This window comes from Ranitomeya variabilis, chromosome 1 (assembly GCF_051348905.1).
Source record: "Ranitomeya variabilis isolate aRanVar5 chromosome 1, aRanVar5.hap1, whole genome shotgun sequence".
NCBI classification, from domain to species: domain Eukaryota; kingdom Metazoa; phylum Chordata; class Amphibia; order Anura; family Dendrobatidae; genus Ranitomeya; species Ranitomeya variabilis.
This window is the reverse complement of record NC_135232.1, coordinates 676,654,269-676,676,884: the sequence shown is the minus strand read 5'-3', so window position 1 is coordinate 676,676,884 and position 22,616 is coordinate 676,654,269. Positions and strand designations below refer to the sequence as shown.

The 22,616-nt window shown below is 41.9% G+C and overlaps 1 protein-coding gene and 1 long non-coding RNA gene across 4 annotated transcripts in view; one reads left to right on the top strand and one right to left on the bottom strand.

The window, feature by feature from the left end:
* LOC143776034 (uncharacterized) overlaps window positions 1–10,725 on the bottom strand; it is a 131,981-nt gene extending 121,256 nt beyond the window's left edge. The window contains exons 1-2 of the long non-coding RNA XR_013215758.1: window positions 10,385–10,725; window positions 10,152–10,240 (exon numbers count right to left, since the gene is read on the bottom strand). This is a non-coding gene — a long non-coding RNA (uncharacterized LOC143776034). The remainder of the gene's footprint in view (window positions 1–10,151; window positions 10,241–10,384) is intronic.
* Window positions 1–20,551, top strand: part of CCDC198 (coiled-coil domain containing 198) — a 51,059-nt gene extending 30,508 nt beyond the window's left edge. Inside the window, exons 3-7 of one of the 3 annotated variants that reach the window (XM_077264890.1) lie at window positions 10,171–10,257; window positions 17,424–17,522; window positions 18,847–19,024; window positions 19,109–19,395; window positions 20,524–20,551. In XM_077264890.1, the coding sequence (XP_077121005.1) occupies window positions 10,171–10,257; window positions 17,424–17,522; window positions 18,847–19,024; window positions 19,109–19,359 (615 nt within the window). In that variant the 3' untranslated portion in view covers window positions 19,360–19,395; window positions 20,524–20,551. Of the gene's footprint in view, window positions 1–10,170; window positions 10,258–17,423; window positions 17,523–18,846; window positions 19,025–19,108; window positions 20,429–20,523 lie in introns of those variants that run through there. The other 2 variants (XM_077264880.1, XM_077264899.1) reach the window with 2 other exon arrangements.
* Window positions 20,552–22,616: the final 2,065 nt, after the last annotated feature.

Genomic DNA, 22,616 nt, shown 5'->3' with positions numbered 1-22,616 from the left:
AAGTCCAGTTAGAGGGGAGATAAAAGAACCATTTTTACATGGATATTCAAAATATGTACACCAGCCTCATCGGGTCAATGAGATCTCAAAGATATACTGATGTAGCAAGTGTATATTGTGAAACCTGGTGACAGATCCTGCTTATTAACTGTATATTAAAAAAGACTTTTTAAATTTGGTTTTAATTCCTTTTAATTTTCAAATTATTGATAAGTTTTGTTTATTTTCAAAGGTAACAAACCCTATTCCTAACCTAACTAGTTCTGCTGTTAGATAAGAGGGGGATAAGACTGTACCCGGTCCAGCAATGATTCTTCTTTTCATTTGCAAATTTTTTCAGATCTAATTTATATGTGTCCGCCTGTATTTTTTTTTATGGTCACCATTTTGGCCAGGACTTGTGGTTTCCAAATGTTTTCAGCTAAATCATCAATTCTGACTTTTTAGAAAGTCACCAAATTTTTTCCCAATTGTAATCCAGTCTCCCAGCCTGGAGTGGTTATATGTAATTGTAAATTAAAATTTTACAACACATTAATCAGAACGTGCAACTTTTTGCTATACAAAGGTGCAAAAAAAAAAAAACGGTAAAAGACAAAAACAAAGAGCATTAGTGTCATTTTTAGGAACTTGCACAAAAGACTCAACGAATATCATTAAAAAAAAAAGGAAAGGGAGTCGGGACTTAAAAAAAATCTGCAAATGATGATTTGGGCCCCTAGTGTTAAAGGGTTTTCTTCCAAGTTTGATATGCTATTATTTGAGTATTTGCAGTTCTGTTTGGCAATATTATACACTCTATGACATAATAGGTACTGCCATCTAGTGGTCATATCCAGATGATGCATTGAAGCAGTTCTTGGTAACTAAAATCTAAAGAATTAAAGCATCACTGATTTAATAGCCCAGTTGGGATCTGTTTGTAGCCCTGTGGTTCCATGTCCTAGGTTTTACATTGTAATGATAAGCAATTTGAAGGCATTGATGTGTATCTAGAAGCACGGAGATGCAACATAAAACGTGTCAGTACTGCTTTACAGCTCTGCCAAGGTAGATAGTGTTACATATTGTTGAGGATCCACACTTGGAGAAGTTGTAATAAAGCCAATGGCTGAGAATATATGGAGTCAATTAAATGAAACATTTTATTTGGCGCCGATACAAAGAATCACTAATCGACCTCAGTTCTTTGGGAATTGCATAAAAGGATCAGATATAGGGTCCATTCTAAGAGAACATGACTTCTAGACAGATGGCATATTTCCACTTCAAAGTAAGAAGTGCTCACTGGGTCACTGAGCCGTGTGCGGTTTTGACATTCGCAATCAAGTGAGAAATAAATAGGAATTGTTTGTTGCATTTACATAATCCATCATCATTTATATTGAAGACACAGAGGTCATCTCCATCTTTAACCCCTTCATGACCGTGGGATTTTCCGTTTTTCCGTATTCGTTTTTCACTCCCCTCCTTCCCAGAGCCATAACTTATTTATTTTTCCATCAATTTATCCATGTGAGGGCTTATTTTTTGCGGGACGAGTTTTACTTTTGAACGACTTCATTGGTTTTACCATGTCGTGTACTAGAAAACGGGAAAAAAATTCCAAGTGCGGTGAAATTGCAAAAAAAGTGCAATCCCACACTTGTTTTTTGCTTGGCTTTTTTGCTAGGTTCACTAAATGCTAAAACTGACCTGCCATTATGATTCTCAAGGTCAGTACGAGTTCATAGACACCTAACATGTCTAGGTTATTTTATACCTAAGTGGTGAAAAAAAATTCCAAACTTTGCTAAAAAAAAAAAAAAAAATTGTGCCATTTTCCGATACTCGTAGCGTCTACATTTTTCATGATCTGGGGTCGGTTGAGCGCTTATTTTTTGCGTGCCGAGCTGGCGTTTTTAATGATACAATTTTGGTGCAGATACGTTCTTTTGATCGCCCGTTATAGCATTACAATGCAATGTCACGGCGACCAAAAAAACGTAATTCTGGCGTTTCAATTTTTTTCTCATTACGCCGTTTAGCGATCAGGTTAATGCTTTTTTTATTAATAGATCGGGCGATTCTGAACGCGGCGATACCAAATATGTGTAGGTTTGATTTTTCTTTTATTGATTTATTTTGATTGGGGCAAAAGGGGGGTGATTTAAACTTTTATGTTTTTTTTCTTTTTTTCACATTTTATTTAACTTTTTTTTTTTTTACTTTTGCCATGCTTCAATAGCCTCCATGGGAGGCTAGAAGCAGGCACAACTCGATCGCCTCTGCTACATAACAGCGATCATCAGATCGCTGCTATGCAGCAGAAAATCAGGTGTGCTGTGAGCGCCGCCCACAGGGTGGCGCTCACAGCTACTGGCGATTAGTAACTATAGAGGTCTCAAGGACCTCTATGGTTACAATACTGAAGCATCGCCGACCCCCGATCATGTGACGGGGGTCAGCGATGACGTCATTTCCGGCCGCCCGGCCGGATGCGGTAGTTAAATGCCGCTGTCTGCGTTTGACAGCGGCATTTAACTAGTTAATAGCGGCGGGTGAATCGCGATTTCACCCGCCGCTATTGCGGGCACATGTCAGCTGTTCAAAACAGCTGACATGTCCCGGCTTTGATGCGGGCTCACCGCGGAGCCCTGCATCAAAGCAGGGGACCTGACGTCGGACGTACTATCCCGTCCGACGTCAGGAAGGGGTTAAAGGGATGACTGGGATTAGCTAATTACAGACACAGCAACACTTTTTCTGAAGGTTGTGAAAGGTATTGTAGCTTGTGTGACGGATCGTCCAGGGGAAGGGGTGTGTCAACTCACTCACCTCTGGGGAGGGGAGAGAATGACACAAGCAGGGATTGGCTCTCTGGCACCCCCACTTACCCCAGGTCAGTCAGGGAACTGCACCGAGGGCAAATAGTCGCTGCAGAGGCTTCCCTTATAGGTGCGCTCCCAGTGAGCGGGGATATATATCACCAGTCCAGGCTGGGGATATACAGCTCTGGCAAAAAGTAAGAGACCACCACATAAAAACCCTATCATGGGCAGCCCAATCTCCAGACCTGAACCCCATTGAAAGCCTCTGGAATATAATCAATAGGATGATGGATAGCCATCAAATAAAGAAGAACTGCTTAAATTTTTGTGCCAGAAGCAGTGTGAAAGACTGGTAGAAAGCATGCCAAGACACATGAAAGCTGTGATTAAAAACTATGGTTATTCCACAAAATATTGATTTCTGAACTCTTCCTGAGTTAAAACATTAGTATTATTGATTCTAAATGATTATGAACTTGTTTTCTTTGCATTATTTGAGCTCTGAAAGCACTATTTTTTTTTTTTAAATTTTGACTATGTTTCTTTGTCACAAAAAAATACAAAATTTATTGCTTGGAAATTCATGACATGTTGTCAGAAGTTTATAGAATAAAATAACAATTTACATTTTACTCAAAAATATACTTATAAAGAGAAAAATTATCCAATCTGAATATTTTGCAGTGGTCTGTTAATTTTTGCCAGAGCTGTATATATAAACCTCCTGGCCGTCACTGTCAGAGTTCCACACTAAAAAAGTACGGTTTTCTGCCACCAGTCCCTCGTTAGACATAAGCCCTGTCTGACCACAGGCTTATATCGGGTCAGAAACCAACCACAGGTAGTGCATAATAACCAACTGATTCGTGAATCGAGATAAAAGAGCAGCTCAAGATTAATTTTGTGTTTAATCACCGAAAGGCACACTAGAAGGATACAGGTATATATACAAGAACAATATACAAGTATACAGTCAGAAGTGTAATACAAGGGTAGGATGCAGATAGATTACAATTACCATGTTATGTAGCATGTGACCACAGAGAGGCACTGATGAATCACAGGTCCAAATGTTTGTGGTTCTCTGGCCGCATGAGCTAATGGGCCTCCTGCCAGTAGAAAAACTCAGTCTAGAATGAGGAGCTGCCTATTATCCACTAGGCTGCGCCCTCCTATGCAGCGCCCCAGAGTCCTGGTCGTTGCAGTACTGATGCTCCGCCGCTAAGGGGGGCTATGGTACGTCTGATGGCACTGAAGGAGTTCACCTGACCAGGTATCACAGACACCAATACACTTCACAGTCTGGCCTCCAGGGGGAGCTAAGGGTGCTATGTATTAGGCCACTCCTCACAATCTGCTAAAACTGGGGGTTAGATAGGAAGTTAGAGAGAAGCTGACTGGGTTGGAACAGGCAACATCCTGTGGCAGAGGGTGTTGCAGGGGAAGATTCAGGGGGGTCCCTGTCAGGGGTGGGATCCTGAGAGAGGCCTAGCGAACAGAAAGAACGTTACGGGACCGCGCCTGCACTTCATCGCGGCGGTACCCCAAGAAAGGACAAGAAGCGAGGTTTATTGTGCTGAGTGAGAAACGAGATCAACGCAATAAGGAGAAATACCAGTAGGAGTCGTGCTGTAAGACGAGGCAACATCCTACTGAGGCGCATAGCCGGTGGCCGGAAACGCAGAGGAAGTATTGAGCTCCAGGCCTTACTTCAAACCTATGGCAGGACAGTCAGTTATAGGCGGGCTGTCTCACTCAAATCACCTAAAAAGACATAGGGGGCAACATTTGGAGAGGGGCGACTCTAGGGTCCCGGAAGACCTCCGAGCCTACCTGTCATACGGGTGCGTCCTAGCCATATCATCTGGGAGGACGAAGAAGAACATCATAATCGAGTTGTGAGGGAACTTCAGAAACAGACACAACAGTTGTGGGCACTCTCCCGTAAGCACAGCAGGGAAGGACCACAACACACAAGTGCTAGAAGGTAGGCACAGATTTCCACCTGCAAAGGGAACTCTGGAGGTGCCATCGGACCGGCCGGACTCAGGTAGCCCGGTTCACCGTATTCTGGACTGAGGATCCTGAAGCCTTCAGTACAGAGGTAAAGAGACTGCAACCTGGTGTCCTCGTTATTCACCGCGACCTGCACCACACCACAACATCATCACTCTCCACCTTCATTGGACGCCCCTCAGCAGGGTCACGGGCCGGGTCTAGCCACCGTGACAACCCCAGAACTTAGACAGAGAGGCCCGGTACCGGGTACCCCTCGGCCCTGTGGCAGTGGGGGCGCTCCACCTACATGCTGCACCAACCCTTGGGCTGTGCAGTCTCTCTCTTCCCATATCTAAGAGCATGGTTTTCCGACCAGAACCTTGGATGCCCATAACTTTCCGTCCGAAGCTCCAAATGGATCGGTGGTAGCGCCACTGGGTTCTGCTGGATTTTATCTGTGCAGGGAGACCAAATGCAGCTACCGTATTTAATTTCTGGCAGCTATGCTTTATATCTCAATAATGCAAATTTCTAGAGGTGACTGGATGGTATGGGCTTGTGGGAAAAGGAATGCAGATACAGATGGATTAAAGTTACCATGTTATGCAGCATGTGACCACTGGGAGGCGCTGATGAATCTTGGGTCCAAATCTTTGTGATTCTCTGGCCGCATCAGTCAACCCTGCCAGTAGAATAACTTTAGAGTCTAAAGTCTAGAATGAGGAGCTGCCTATTATCTCCTAGGCTGCTCCCTCCCATACACTGCACCAATCGCTGGGCTGTGTAGCCTCCTTCCTCTCATATCTGAGAGCATAGTTTTCCAGCCAGAACTGTGGATGCCCATAACTTTCTGCCCAAAGCTCTAAATGGGTCAGCGGCGGTGCTACTGGTTTCTGCTGGATTTTATCTGTGCAGGGAGACCAAATATGGCTATCGTATTTAATTTCTGGTAGCTATGCTTTATAACTCAATAACGCAGAGTTCTAGAGGTGGCAGCATGGTATGGGTTTGTGGGTAAAGGAATGGAGATTCCGATTATGTGCTCAGCTAGGTTCAGAGATATTGCATTCTTTTATTATAGATCATTTCTAGATTCAATATCTCAAAGCCTTGTGCTGGGAACCTGAGACCTGTGGTGCCACAATGTCTGCATGGCAGCCAGAGTCAAACAGAGAAAACCGCTGTAACCGCACAAGAGTTCACACCCCTATGAAAATTGCTGGACTTGGTGCTGGGGGACACAGGGTCCATGCTGTTTTGCCCCCTCGGGGAGAGTTTCAAAGGCCTTTTTGCTTGAGCTAATTAAAAAAAGCCATTGGTCTGCCCTGTCCAAGGAAGTGCCTTCACTGGATAATGAGGTCCAATTGTTTGATGTGTATTTGACTTCCCTTTTGGCCTGGGGGAATGCCAAAGATGGGGGCTGAGTTTGGAAGCAAGTATTTTGGGCCAAACTGTATCTGATTCCATCAGATATCAAAATTATATCAATTAGATATCATTTTCCCATATCTCACAGCTTAGTCATATTTACTTGAGTATGGGAGAGTGTTGCTGCTTCTGGAAAAACAAAAAAAGCTGACTTTACCCTAATATTGGATAAGGCCTTTAAAGAGAACTTGTCAGCTCGATTCATGCGGCCTAAACCATGGGCAGCATGAATCAGAGCCTGGCCATACAATTGCAGTCAATTACATTTTTCTCTAAAAAGCTCTAGTGTTTTAGAGAAAATATAGCTAGAAGATCAGCCCGGCGACCACTGCCAGAGACAGACTAGTCCGATGCCTTCCTTGAACGCTCCAAGCACAGCTCCAGATGATTGACAGGTCTCTCCCACACTGACAGACCTGTCAATCACCTTTCGCAGGGCTGGGAAAAGCTGTCCCAGGGTGGCACCTTACTAGTCTCATGTTGCGCAGGTCCCTGACTGGATCTTCTATCTATATTTTCTCTGAAATGTTGGCGTGTTTCAGGGAATAAATAGTTGAAAGATCCGGCCGGGGAGCAGAAATGAGACTACTCCAGTGCTACCTCCAGCCGGCTGTTCCCAGCTCTGCTCTCGCTATGCAGAGACCTGTCAATCAATTAGAATGGTGCGGGTAGAAGCTGGCTGGTGGCGGCATTGGACTTGTCTCGTCTTGTTCCTGGTTATTGTCCCCATCTGAAGTATTTCAGAGAAAAATATACATGTTTGCAATCGTATAGTCAGGTTTTAATTCATGCTAGCCGCAGCTTGTGAAGTATGAATCAGCTGACAGGTTCCTTTTAACTTATTCATACTTTTCCAGTTATAATAACAAAAGAATGGCAAAATGTAGAGTACTAAGAAAAATTGTAGTGGGGGTGAAAGTATTCTTTATAAATACATAGGGTGCAAAAGGATAACCATTTCCTAAATGGGTTAAACAGGAAAAGGGAGCAGTCAGACATCCGTATAAATCGGGCCAGGATTAGACAGCAGTGCACGGCCTGACCGGCGGCTTTCTCAATCCGAGCATGATAGCCTCATACATTTCTATGCAGCTGTCACGCTCAGGTAGGGAGAGCTGTGGCCAGTCTGAGCAGTTAGGTTCAATATTGGTCCAATTTATACGGTCGTCTGAGTGCACCCTTAGAAAAGCATGGCTCTTTTGCAGGGCCACAACAGACTACAGGTTGTGTGTAGTATTGCAGTGTAACCCCATCCACAATTTTAGAGCTGTGCTGACAGATGTAGTAAAGAGGTGGTGTGGCCCTGCTGCAAGAAGAAAGCAGCCATGTTTTTCCAATCCATAACAGCCCCTGTAATATTTATTTATTAATTGACTGTTTTGGTGGAAGAATATATATATATATACAGTATATACAGTTGTGCTCAAAAGTTTACATACCCCGGCAGAATTTTTGCTTTCTTGGCCTTTTTTACAGAGAATATGAATGATAAGACCAAAATGCAGTTCTCCTAGCGTATCCTCACCCATCTCCTGTAGACTGTGAGCCCTCACGGGCAGGGTCCTCTCTCCTTCTGTACCTGTGTGTGCCTTGTATTGCTCATGTTTACTGTACTTGTCTATGTATGCACCCTTTTTTCACATGTAAAGCGCCATGGAATAAATGGCACTAAAAAAAAAAAATAATAATAATAATGACTTTTTCTCCACTCATGGTTAGTGGTTGGGTGAAGCCATTTATTGTCAAACTATTATGTTTTCTCTTTTCAAATCATAATGACAACCCAAAACATCCAAATGACCCTGATCAAAAGTTCACATACCCTTGTGATTTTGGCCTGATAACATGCACAGAAGTTGACACAAATGGATTTAAATGGTTACTAAAGGTAACATCCTCACCTGTGACCTGTTTGCTTGTAATCAGTGTGTGTGCATAAAAGAAGAGTGAGTTTCTGGGATCCAGACAGACTCTTGCATCTTTCATCCAGTCACTGATGTTTCTGGATTGTGAGTCATGGGGAAAGTAAAAGAATTGTCAACGGATCCAAGGGAAAAGGTAGTTGAACTGTATAAAACAGGAAATGGATACAAAAAGATATTCAAGGGATTGATAATGCCAGTCAGCAGCGTTCAAACTGTGATTAACAAATGGAAAATCAGGGGCTCTGTAAAAACAAAACCACTGTCAGGTAGACCAACAAAAATGTAGTCCACAACTGCCAGGAAAATTGTTCGGGATGCAAAGAAAAAACCACAAATAACATCAGCTGAAATACAGGATCTCTGAAAACTAGTGGTGTGGCTAATTCAAGATGTACAATAAGGAGGCACTTGAAGAAAAACGGGTTGCATGGTCGAGTTGCCAGAAGAAAGCCATTACTGTGCAAATGTCACAAAGTGCCTCGCTTACAATATGCAAAACAGCACAGAGACAAGCATCAAAACTTTTGGAACAAGGTAATTTGGAGTGATGAGACCAAAATAGAACATTTTGGCTACAACCATAAACATTACATTTGGAGGGAGGTCAACAAAGCCTATGATGAAAGGAACACCATTCCTACTGTAAAACATGGAGGTGGATCGCTGATGTTTTGGGGACGAGTGAGCTACAAAGGCACAGGAAACTTGGTCAAAGTTGAAGGAAAGATGAATGCAGCAAGTTATCAGCAAATACTGGAAGTAAATTTGCACTCATCAGCCCAGAAGCTATGCATGGGACGTACTTGGACGTTCCAACATGACAATGATCCAAAACACACGGCCAAGTCAACCTGTCATTGGCTACAGCAGAACAAAGTGAAGATTCTGGAGTGGCCATCTCAGTCTTCTGACCTCATTATTATTGAGCCACTCTGGGGAGATCTCAAGCTCACAGTTCATGCTAGACAATCCAGGAATTTACAGGAACAGGAGGCTTTATGCCAAGAAGAGTGGGCAGCTTTACCATCTGAGAAAATCAAGAACCTCATCCTCAACTACCACAAAAGGCTTCAAGCTGTCATTGATGTTAGAGGAGGAAATAAACAGTATTAAAAATGGGGTAAGTTAACTTTTGATCAGGGTCATTTGGATGTTTTGGGTTGTCATTATGATCTGAAAAGAGAAAACACAGTAGTTTGACAATAAATGGCTTGAGTGGAGAAAAAGATTTGGTGTTATCATACATATTCTCTGAAAAAAGCCAAAAAAGCAAAAATTATGTTGGGGTATGTAAACTTTTTAGCACAACTGTATACTGAAATACATAGCATGAGATAGGTGCTCAAAGTTCTCTTAGGATACAGTATGTGCACAACAAGACTTTTTGCTCATTTTTAGAAGCAGAAACTGAGCGAAAACTCAAAGTTTTGGGGGGAGTTTTGAGATTTGGAAGAGGATTTGGAGAGTTTCCGCTCAGTTAAGGAAAGAGACTCATTACTTAGACTGTGTTCATACACAGATTTTTTAGCATCAATTTTCCTGACTAAAAATTCCACACCTAAAAACTGCTACTAAAAGTCTTATGTTTTTTGGAATTTTTTTAATGCGTTTTTTTCAGCATGGTTTTTAATGCGTAATTAATCGTAACATGGCGTATGTCAACATGATGTGGCATTTTGCACATTTCCACTGCAAAAATCCTCACCAAAGATGTGTGAAAAGAGAACATTAATAAGCCAAGGTATTGACACAATGCTCCTTTTTTTTCTTAAACTACAGTTGCAAAAAAATATGCGAGTTGAAAAAAAAATGCCACTTGTGAACTGTAAGCATTTTTTTGGGTTTTGTTACACGTTGAATGAGAGGCTTGTTCCTAGTAAATTTTTTATTTTTGTAACATGGATTTTGGCGCAATAACCACATAGAAGAACGCTTTCCACCCAGAATGGGGACCTGCTGGGACTTGACATATCTGCCATTCTTGACATACCTGCCTTTTTCTTATCCAGAAACTAGAGCCGGCTGTCCTGCCTTCGATATTAGCCGCTGAGGGGATTATGAGGAAGCAAGGAGCCGCTGCTGCAAGAAAGGAGCAAGTGCGTATTTTCATTTATTCTCATGGTAGAGAACCCAACACATTAACTACAAGGTGGGACTCAAAAACAAAAAGAGCCATTCTCCTTATGTAGTTTCTATAGGATAGTGGAAAAATGGCGTACTGACCTGTAAAATGGCTGTCTATACCCATGGCCAGTGGCCCATTGTAATACATTCCACACTTCTGTTTGTCCCCTTCTATTAAATCTCGCACCGCCAACACTCGGTGTCTTCAAGTGAAGCGATTTCAATACTTGACGACATATTGTGGTGCTAACAGCCATCGATTTCTTCTAATCCTCTCATAGATGTCTGCATTGACATGTGTTGAAATACATGGTGTCTATTTTTTTGTTGCCGGGGAGGGGTGTTATGTCACTCTTGCACCAAACCATTGCACAAAATACTACCATCTTCCACAGACAACTACCCAACCATCAGGGAAGGAGATGCTGGGCTTCTGTCATTTCTTACACTGCTGAGGTAAAGTGAAAGCTGAGCTCTGATTGGTTGCTATGAAGAATGAGGCCTGAGAGGCCATAGGAAGCAGGGGGCTGCGTTTTTGTGGCCCACCCTGTGTCATAATCACCAAACAACATTTTACCAAAATAATAATGTCATATATTAGTTAAATAACACTTCAATAACTGATCAAATAATAACAATGTTATATGTAAAAGGGATAGTTCCCTATTTGCAGATTCTAGGTTAGACTCCTTGATGACCTATGAGGTACATTTTCATCAAAGGTTGCTAAGGAAAGTTTGAAGTAAACGACGTAAATGGAAAAAAAAACCCAGCCAAAAGTCGTGATTTTCAGCTGTAACGGCTCCCATAAAAATAAGAAAAGCATTGAAAACGTCTTATGCACCCCAAAATGGTGTAAAATAAAAACATTGGCTCACCATGCAAAAATAAAATAAACTGTGACAAAAGCTGCTGCTGCTGCTGATGATGATGAATGGTGTCATTCAAAAGTACAATTCATCCTGCAAAACTGAAAAACTCTCATAAATGCTATGGTGAAGCAAAAAAGACAAAAAAAGTTATGGGTCTTGGAAAAAGGGGAGACAAAAATGAAACCACAAAAAAATTAAAAATGTCTGTGCCATTGAAGACACACTCCCATGAACTTTTTTTTAGGAACAAAGTTCATGAGAAAGCTTCTTTAATGTGTTAGGCTATATTCCCACAATAAGTATTTTGTGCGTATTTGATGTTGCAGATTTTCGGCACCATGCTGCACCTATTTGGTAAATTAGGTTACTTACATTTTTTTCATTGCGCTTTTTTACATACATTTTTATCGTGATTGTTTATGACTCTTTTTTGCTATGTCATGCTTTAAAGGCATTGGGGTATAAGTTTGTAGTCACTCTATATGACTGCAGACTTCTGAATCCTCACAAATGCGCACATTGCGTGCTGTCAGGAGTCTCTGGTGCTGGCGCTGGGAATGGCGAGCGGCGGGCGAATGACTGCAAATATTTAATCTGCATACATGTGGTCTGGTGTCGACTAGACGTGTGCAGCCTCACTCAATACAAGTGAATTGAAATTATGCTGGACATATCTAGTAGGAATGAGTCCAAAAGTATGCAAATCGCATACTTGCAGTCCCATGACCGCATGCTCCCAGCGCCGAAGAATCCTCACAGAGCGCAGTGGACTTGTTGTGAAGATTCACAAGTCATCAGTCACACAGAGTGACTACAGATTTGAACCCTAAGGCCGAACAACCCCTTTAAATAAAGCTGCTTTGTTTTTGATGCTTACTGGTACTTGGCTTTGGTAAAACGTTATTGATACAGTCATGTGCGGATCACATGCGATTTTAGTGCATTTCTGCCACGTATGCGTTCTTTACCTGCGGATTTTCTGCATCTAATGCAATTCTATGGGGAAAATCCGCTCAAAAAACTCAATGTATCTGCAAAAGAGATTGACATGTTGCGGATTTGAAATATGCACCACAGGTCAGTTTAAGCTGAGTTAAGAAAAAAAGGACAGTGGGCAGGAGATTTCTATGAATCCCATTCATTCTGCTGGAATTATAATATATAAAATATATAAAATATACAACGTCAAAACTCACCAAAAGCTTATTACTTGAACACCGTCTTAATGTCAAGGCACCCTTCTAAAAAGTAGGTATTGCATGCCGCGGAAAACCACTTCAATGCCACCTCCATACACTACAAAAAAAATGTACAGCAGGCCTGCCTTTCCCTAGGTGTTAAAATATTCACAGATAATATATTTCTCGCTTTTTTGCATTAATAATGTAATATTTACTGATGAGCTTTGTCTGGAACAGCGGGAGATGAGCGAGACACTAGACGGTATTAGATGTGAACATCTGTTGAATATCGGCTTATAGCTTTGGATCAAGGTTGTGTTTATGCAGATGTATTTCTAAAGCGTCACCAACCTACGCACTGTACAGAGAGTTCAATAATACCAAAAGCACATTGAGCACGATAAAATGTATAGACACAAGAAACAAGACTGTTGCCGGAGTGATTGGGAAAATTACAATGATTTGCGGTTGCTCTGTGTAAGCTCCAGACGAGATGTACATGCAAATTGATATGTTTGTCACACTAAAAGTATTAAAAAAATTATCTGAAAAAAACATAAATCCATCAAAACTTTTAAAAGTACAGCATATTCGCTACACTGACCTAATGTGTATATATATATATATACACTCACCGGCCACTTTATTAGGTACACCTGTCCAACTTCTTGTTAACACTTAATTTCTAATCAGCCAATCACATGGCGGCAACTCAGTGCATTTAGGCATGTAGACATGGTCAAGACAATCTCCTGCAGTTCAAACCGAGCATCAGTATGGGGAAGAAAGGTGATTTGAGTGCCTTTGAACGTGGCATGGTTGTTGGTGCCAGAAGGGCTGGTCTGAGTATTTCAGAAACTGCTGATCTACTGGGATTTTCACGCACAACCATCTCTAGGGTTTACAGAGAATGGTTCGAAAAAGAAAAAAAATCCAGTGAGCGGCAGTTCTGTGGGCGGAAATGCCTTGTTGATGCCAGAGGTCAGAGGAGAATGGGCAGACTGGTTCGAGCTGATAGAAAGGCAACAGTGACTCAAATCGCCACCCGTTACAACCAAGGTAGGCCTAAGAGCATCTCTGAACGCACAGTGCGTCGAACTTTGAGGCAGATGGGCTACAGCAGCAGAAGACCACACCGGGTACCACTCCTTTCAGCTAAGAACAGGAAACTGAGGCTACAATTTGTACAAGCTCATCGAAATTGGACAGTAGAAGATTGGAAAAACGTTGCTTGGTCTGATGAGTCTCGATTTCTGCTGCGACATTCGGATGGTAGGGTCAGAATTTGGCGTAAACAACATGAAAGCATGGATCCATCCTGCCTTGTATGGAGCATCTTTGGGATGTGCAGCCGACAAATCTGCGGCAACTGTGTGATGCCATCATGTCAATATGGACCAAAATCTCTGAGGAATGCTTCCAGCACCTTGTTGAATCTATGCCACGAAGAATTGAGGCAGTTCTGAAGGCAAAAGGGGGTCCAACCCGTTACTAGCATGGTGTACCTAATAAAGTGGCCGGTGAGTGTATATATATATATATATATATAAATATATATACACTGCTCAAAAAAAAAGGGAACACTAAAATCCCACATCCTAGATATCATTGAATGAAATATTCCAGTTGTAAATCCTTATTCATTACATAGTGGAATGTGTTGAGAACAATAAAACGGAGGTCTAGAGTTGGAATGATGCTCAAAATCAAAAGTGGAAAATTAAGTTACAGGCTGATCCAACTTCAGTGGAAATGCCTCAAGACAAAGAAATGATGCTCAGTAGTGTGTCTGGCCTCCACATGCCTGTATGATCTCCCTACAATGCCTGGGCATGCTCCTGATGAGGCGGCGGATGGTCTCCTGAGGTATCTCCTCCCAGACCTGGACTAAAGCATCCCCCAACTCCTCAACAGTCTGTGGTGCAATGTGATGATGGTGGATGGTGCGAGCCAGGATGTCCCAGATATGTTCAATCGGATTCAGGTCTGGGGAACAGAGGCGGGCCAGTCCATAGCTTCAATGCCTTCATCTTGCAGGAACAGCTGACACACTCCAGCCACATGAGGTCTGGCATTGTCCTGCATTAGGAGGAACCTAGGGCAAACCGCACCAGCATATGGTCTCACAAGGGGTCTGAGGATCTCATCTCAGCACCTAATGGCAGTCAGTCTACCTCTGGCGAGCACATGGAGGGCTATGCGGCCCTCCAAAGAAATGCCACCCCACACTATAACTGACCTACCGCCAAACCGGTCATGCTGAAGGATGTTGCACGCAGCAGATCACTCTCCACGGCGTCTCCAGACTCTGTCACGTGTGTCACATGTGCTCAGTGTGAACCTGCTTTCATCTGTGAAGAGAACAGGGCACCGGTGGCGAATTTGCCAATCCTATGTGTTCTGTGGCAAATACCAAGCGTCCTGCACGGTGTTGGGCTGTGAGCACAACCCCCATCTGCAGACATCGGACACTCAGACCATCTTCATGGAGTCGATTTCTAACCGTTTGTGCAGACACATGCACATTTGTGGCCTGCTGGAGGTCATTTTGCAGGGCTCTGGCAGTGCTTCTCCTGTTCCTCCTTGCACAAAGGCTGAGGTAGTGGTCCTGCTGCTGGGTTGTTTCCCTTCTACAGCCCCCTCCACGTCTCCTGGTGTACTGGCCTGTCTCCTGGTAACACCTCCAGCCTCTGGACACTACACCAACAGACACAGCAAACCTTCTTGCCACAGCTCGCATTGATGTGCAATCTTGGATGAGCTGCACTACCTGAGCCACTTGTGTGAGTTGTAGAGTCCGTCTGATGCTACCACGAATGTGAATGCACAATCAACATTCAAAAGTGACCAAAACATCAGCCAGAAAGCATTGGTACTGAGATGCGGTCTGTGGTCCCCACCTGCAGAACCACTCCTTTATTGAGTGTGTCTTGATAATTGCCAATAATTTCCATCTGTTGTCTATTCCATTTGCACAAGAGCATGTGAAATTGATTGTCAAACATTGTTGCTTCCTAAGTGGACAGTTTGATTTCACAGAAGTTTGATTTACTTGGAGTTATATTCTGTTGTTTAAGTGTTCCCTTTATTTTTTTGAGCAGTGTATATAGGTAGGCAGTAATAGATGTTATATAAAAAAAAATGAAGCAACAACCAAAGTTCAATAACCTAAATGGGAACTGTGTTTTCTAAAAAACTTTACATAAATCAGTAGTACAGGTAAATATTAGAAACTTTATAATATATCTTACCAGAGAAATATGCTTCTTTCCCACTTATGAGCCACTTTTTCCCACCTCTTTCCTCCAGAACTCACCAAACACTTTGAAAAACAGCTAAGATAAGATGGACTGTTGGATCACTGAGGTGTCAGGAGACAAAGATCATTATACTCTATGACGATCAGAGGAGAAGTGAAGAGCAGAGTGCAAAAATAGACAGAGAGAGACACAGAAAGAGCGCACTGAACTTTAGGGTTCGTTCACACTAGCGTATAAAAATCAGTCCCATTCTCATCCAGGGGTGGAACAATTTTTTTTCTCCCTTGTCATCCGTGTGCTGTCCGTGTACAGTCCGTATGCTATCTGTTTTTTTACTCAGAAGCTATTAACCTTTTACAGGACTGTTTACAGTTTCTAATTCTACAGAATTGTAATATATCAATAAAAATCAGATGTCATATTGATTCTCCATACAGCATGTAATTTTTTTCCTTGCACTGTACCAATTTCGGCATGCTGCAATTTTGTTTCTCATGCCGAACACAGCTGAGAAAAAATACACAGATTTGCACTGATTCAATGAATAACATTGGTCTTAGTGCAATCTGATTTTTTTATCTGATTGCACTTGTACGATTTATACGCTAGTGTGAGGAAACCTTTATAACGAGTCTTTTATGTCACATTAGAGCTTCATTCACATTCTAACTGCTGTATAATGCCCTCCATGATAATATCTATCTCGGCGTGCTGTGTTAAGGAGACATCATAGGGTCTTGTCTTCCCCACCAGCTCAGAGTCAATTGAAAATTAAAGGTAGAGCCTTCAGTGGGGAAAACTGGTGAAAAAGCAAATCATACAATAGCCAGAAAGAGTGTTATTTCTCATGTACACACAGTACAGCTTATTCTGAAAAGTTACTTGAAAGTACAGTTACCCTTTAAGGGCTACATTCCACTCCACCACCAAAAAAACCAGATAGGTAGTGCAGTAATCAGGCGATAAAGGGAATATCAATTATGCACCAGAGCTAAAAACATCTGTTAATTGTTAAATGGGGTGAGACAAAGAGGGAATTTCCATATTAAACCTTTCTGACATATCCACAGGGTATGATATGAATGTCTGATAGATGTAAGTCCCAAAACTGGATCAAGATCTATCTAGAGAACAGGGGCCACATTGAAAATGGAGATCTGGTAAAGATGGTGCAAATCCCTCCATTTCTGTAAGAGTTCTGAAAATAGCTGCAGATTACAGATGAGCGAACCCGAAGTTAAACGTTCGGGGTTCGTACCGTATAGTTAGTGTCTGGTGCTAAACGCCAAATAAAGTCTTCTCCCGGAAGTCAGTTTCAATGTTCGGAGTTCCGGGGAAGTGAGAGAGACAGTTTTTTTCCAGCTCAAAAGTTCGGGTTCCCCTTATTTTCAATGGGGTTCGGGTTCTGGTTCAAGTACAGTTCTGGTACCCACACCGAATTTTGGAATAAAGTTCGGGTCAAGTATCAGAACCCGAACTTTCACAGGTCCGCTCATCGCTACTGCAGATATGTCTATGACCTCCTCAACTCTCCATTCATAACGGCATGAGATTTCGAGATACTAGGTCGGACCCGCATTTATTAGAAAATGTTGCATTTTCTGTGGCTATGCCATAAATGTCTGAGATTTATGTAAACCATTAGGAGATTCTGTAGCTCCAACAACATTATATAGAGCAGCTTTGTGTGTGCTCAACCACCACTGAATACCATTCAGTTTGTGTTTGTATGTGTTGGAGGGTGAGAGACTTGGAGTCATTATTCTAGTGATCAGTGGGGTAAGTGTAAATTTAAATTCTAATTTCTTGGTTCTTTTTAAAACAGGAGCTAGAGAAAAAAGTTGTTGCAGCCCAAAACTCTAGAGCAAGGAGGCAGTATATTCACAAGATGCAGATACAAGAAATAAATAGCAAGAGAGAACAAGTAAGACAATCCTTGCATTAGATTATTAGATAGATAGATTTTTACATCCAGGTTACGTCTACTACTTTTTTTTATCTTTAATTGGTCATGTCATGTAGGTTTGGAAAAAATTCTTGGTTTTGTTGTCATTTAGTTTAGTCTTGGTCCAACCTTGTTCCCCATACTGGTTGACTTATGACTGGGACTGGCACGATTTGGAGCATCCTAAAGCTATACAGCTACAATTGACATCACCTGTTATGAGATACTGTAAAAAATTTACAGAACCAAAGAAGATTGTTAATGGACTAAGCATAGAAATTGTATACCTAGATCACCAGGGCCGCAATGAGCTGCTTGACGCCACCACACACCTAACAGTCTACAATGAGTACACAATTTTAGTAAAGGTCTACACCAGGGGAAGGTGTGAGTTGATTGCCAGCAGTAAGAATGTCAAGTTTTTAACATTTAATAAACTTTGAAAACCTATTTGCCATATATCAAGAATTAATGCTCTTTATTTTGTGAAAGATGGGCTAGACTTCCAATTAATCTAATCAATCACTTAAAATTAATCAGATTTTTGACCAGACCCATAAATGTAATCAGATCTGAGACTAGAAAGAAAGGAAAAATTTATATTAACCGCTCCTGGATAATCTTTATTTCCAGGTAGAAACACAGTCCTTACATTGGCCAATATATTGATCTTATGTGTTGGGTTGGGTCCAGCTGCTAGTTTGCTCCTAATGCAGACCCCCTACAGTCATAGATTAATTGGAGAAGAAACTGCCCTCTTCCAATGCACCCATGACAATAGGTATGTGGAGTTAGGACAGTTGGCATCCCAGGTCTTGCTTTAGAGATTTACTAGTTGAGGACTTGTTTTTCTAGAACATATCTTGGTATATACATCCATTATTCATGATTTGACCATATTGTCCACTTGCTTGTTTGCTTATTTTGCAATGCCTATATGTAGGTTCCTACTACCGACAATGCCAATCTGCTCCAGCCATATCGGATGTCTATGAGACAGTTCATTACATATTTATTCTATATTTCGTCTCTGGTGCTCTTTAATTTTGTGTCTTACTCACTCCCGCTACGGTCCTGCCCTGGTGACCCCAACTGCTAAACTGGGTGAACAAAGGAGATTGTCTCACCAACCATAAGTGTTAAGGAGACATCTCATTGTGTACTTTTGGCTTTTTATTTCACTTACTCTGTTCACCCAATGCTCATGCATATTGGACCCAAGGGATTATATTGCCAATGCTCACTCTTCCATATGTTAGATCTTCTCCTTAATCATATCCATTGTTTTCTATTGCCTGCACAGATGAATCATTTGCAGTCTCAGGCAGAAATGAAAAGAAATATCCACAGGGAAACCAAGATCAATAAACACAAAATGAAGGAAATCAAGGCTAAGAAAGTGAGGGAAAACGCAATGAAATGTCGCGAAGATGAAGATTTCCTTCCTGTGGAACATGATGAAACTTTTAATGTGGATCACAGTGAGATTTACGACATATACTTACAAGTTAACTCTTTGTGCAGCTCCACAGAGAAGGATCTAAAATTTTGTGTTTTTATTGCAGACAACACATGGCACTGGAAGACTCAAGAATCCAACTCTACTCCAGATTGTTATCGAGGAAAGGGTAAATTAGAGATGTGGTTCCAGCCTCACCATGATGGAAGCGAGACGAATTCTGACAGCTCAAGCACAGATTCACAAGAAAGTTGGTTACGAGAAGATTCTAAGAACCAGCGAAGGCCAGCCACTTTATTTCGGACACGAGCTGAAAAAATCCCCACATTTGATGAGTTTTTTGATCGTGAATTTTAAAATCATTCTTGATCTGATCACCACCCATCAGTCCCAGTTTAGTAACTTCTCTATCCCCTTTTATATATTTCTAGATTCTCTTCATATTTCTACTTGGATGAAAAACCCTTTTTTTGGCCAAAAAAGTTTGGAAAAAAATGTGGATTTTGAATATAATAGTTACATATGTTTCATTGACTACGGAAAGTATCTTCCTGTATTATTATTATTTATTATCATAGCGCCATTTATTCCATGGTGCTTTACATGTAAGGAGGGGTGTACATAATAAAAACAAGTAAAGTGATCTTAAACAATACAAGTCACAATGGTACAGGAGGAGAGAGGACCATGCCCGCGAGGGCTCACAATCTACAAGACTACTACTGTATTTATCTTTTAGTATATGGCACAGTCAGTGCTACAACAGACCTATTGCGTTGATTGGTTTATGACTTGCAAGGAGTAATTTTTCCTGAATCTTTTCAATAATCAAAAAATTGGCCTGTAATAGGTGGCAGAGGTTAGAGAAAATCTAACTGCACTATTGTCAGAAAACAAAACATTTTTTTTATCAACCCCTTTAAGATAACTCAGTATGTTTAACTGCAGCTTTATACTATAAGTCAAAAGCAAATTGGTGAGTGTATGATCAATCACTATGTTTCTGCATTACAGAGCTGCAGGCTTTACCCGTGCTGACTGTCTTTGGCACTGCAATCTCTTTTAGTAGCAATACTATTAGGAAGCACCTCTGTAATATGACATATAATTAAATATTCCATAAGAGATTTCATATGAATGTAGAGGAACATAGGCATAATATATCTTTATAGCACCATATCACAGATCCTCATAACATGGAACCATAATACAACCAGTTACATGAGCTCTAGAAGAAAACTATAAATTATGGTTATATAGTGGTCAAAGGGGTTAGCTAACTTAAAATTTGATTTTAAACATCAGCATATGTTATAAAAAAACGTAATTATAAAACACTTGCTACTACTTTAACCTGAAGATCTAACACTGACAGCACATATGGTCTCTTTTAACATGCTTTCCTCCTTTTCTAGAGGCTATTTTCCCTGCCCTCCATGAGTCTGTACATGCTTTCTACTCTGTTCATACTGAGGAGACCTGAGCAGAACAGGAACTTATGAATTTGTATTCTTTCTGCAGAGATCTCAGCTAGAAGAATGACTTACAGACACTTGACAAGATGAAAATGCTAGAAATTTCTTAATGAACACTATTTGGAAACTTATGCAGCCGTGTATACAGGAAATAAGTGAACAATAAACAAAAGTTCTTTGAGAGGGTGTTCGTAGCCTTTAACTGTGACAAACCTAGTCACTACAGGCGTAGGTGTCTCCTGCCATCTAGTCCTCCTGCTCTATGTAACTTTCCCCCCCACTGACTGGCAACTTTCTGTGTATACTGTGGAAATGAGTCGCCCCGCCTGGGCCGTGGGGTACTCGGTACCGGGGCCTGCGGTTCACAAGGGGATGTCACAGTGGCGACCAGGTCCGTGGCCCTGGGTGCCCATTTAAAAGGGAAAGGTCTTTAAAGGGAATAAAGTTTATGTTTGTGACGCCACCTGTGGTATTCGGTCAGTGGGGACCGACGCTGCTTTAAGGGGTTCTCTGGTGTGATGTTATGGCAGCTAGATGGTATAACTTCCCACAGGTGAAGTATATCCCCAGGGCTCCCGATGTGAAGATGGAGGATGGTGAAAGGCGCAGTAAAGAATGAGGACACAGGTTTGCAGTCTATTTACCTTGTTTACTGTTGACTTCAGGCAGCCACAGTCCAGGGCACCAGATCACAGGGCAGGCAGGGTCCGGCCGGCTTGGAGGCAAGTTAGGAGTCCCCTTACCCAGGTGGAAATCAAAAGCCTTCCTCTAGCGCCGTGGGCTTTCCATAAGGTCCTCACAGATGTTATCTCTCTCTCTTTCCCCCGGATAGGATAGGACATAACCCGTATGACTGGTGGCTTGAGGCTGTTTATAGGAACTCAAGCACGCCCCGGCCTCTGAGGGGTGCCACCGTGCCTCCTGGGTGTTAGGTCGGACAGGTAACGTGGAGTTCAGCTGTCCTGCCGGTCTCTGATGTAAGTTATATAGGTCCTTACAACCTCGGTGTTCCGGCTACCAGTCTCTGCACCTAAGAAGGAGGCAGCCTGCTCGGGGCTGGTCTCCCCCTGGTATTCTCTCCTGTGCATTGCTCTCCTGCACGCTCTCTGCAATGTATTCGGCTTTCTTAATGTCTCTTTCCTGGAGCTGCTGCACTGCGGCTACACAGCTCCGTAAACCCTCTGCTGCGTCAGACTGACCCAGTCTGTTTCCTGGCAAGAACTCACTGACTTTCCCTACAGACTACCAGTTATATATATATATATATATATATATATATATATATATATATATATATATATATATATGGAGTCACTTAGTAAGTAGGATCAAGAGCTCCCACTGGTGTCCTGGAGTGTGAATGTGTTGCATGTTGGTGGTACCTGGTTACAGTTATCCCTTCTTGCCTTCAAGCGTAACATCACTCTCCCCGTGAGGAAAGCAATGCTACTGTGACGACCAGGACCCTGGGGCGCCCCACATAGGCAGAAAGCTGTCAATCAGTAGTGTAGGTGGGGTTATACAGGGCTCAGCATTCAGAGCACTACTAGATCTGCATCAGAGAAAACAACAATGTTATCAAAACTATACCAGGTAGGCCAGTAAGTGATACATCAGTGGAATCAGAATCTCTTCCCCTACATCTTGCTGCTTTCAGATTACATAGCAAAAATCTGGTGACAAATTTTCTGTAATACTTTGCTATATCTGTGATGAACTCATGGGTGCAGTATATGTATCACATCTATGTCTTCATATCTATGTGATTGTCACATTACCAGGAAAGAGTGTTCTTCACTAGAAATTAACAACAAAGGGTCCTATTAACTGACAGCAAGCAGATATCTTGAAAATCATAATTGATACAAAAGGTTTATTGGAAAATAGCCCTGTAAATATTGCAGTGTGATCCAGAAGCCTGAATGACAGTATTATATTTCTCTTCAGGGAGGAATGAGATGTACAAACAAGAAATCCATTAACGTCCTTGTCTCCTCCACATTAATCTTTATGTGTAGGACAGTGTATTAAGACTCAGAAGTAGCGCCCCGAGCCGTGCAACATGTAAAAGTAAATACATGCACTTATTGTGTTCCCATCTAGAGAATATAGTACCCATCAGGATTTGCAGGGAGGGAA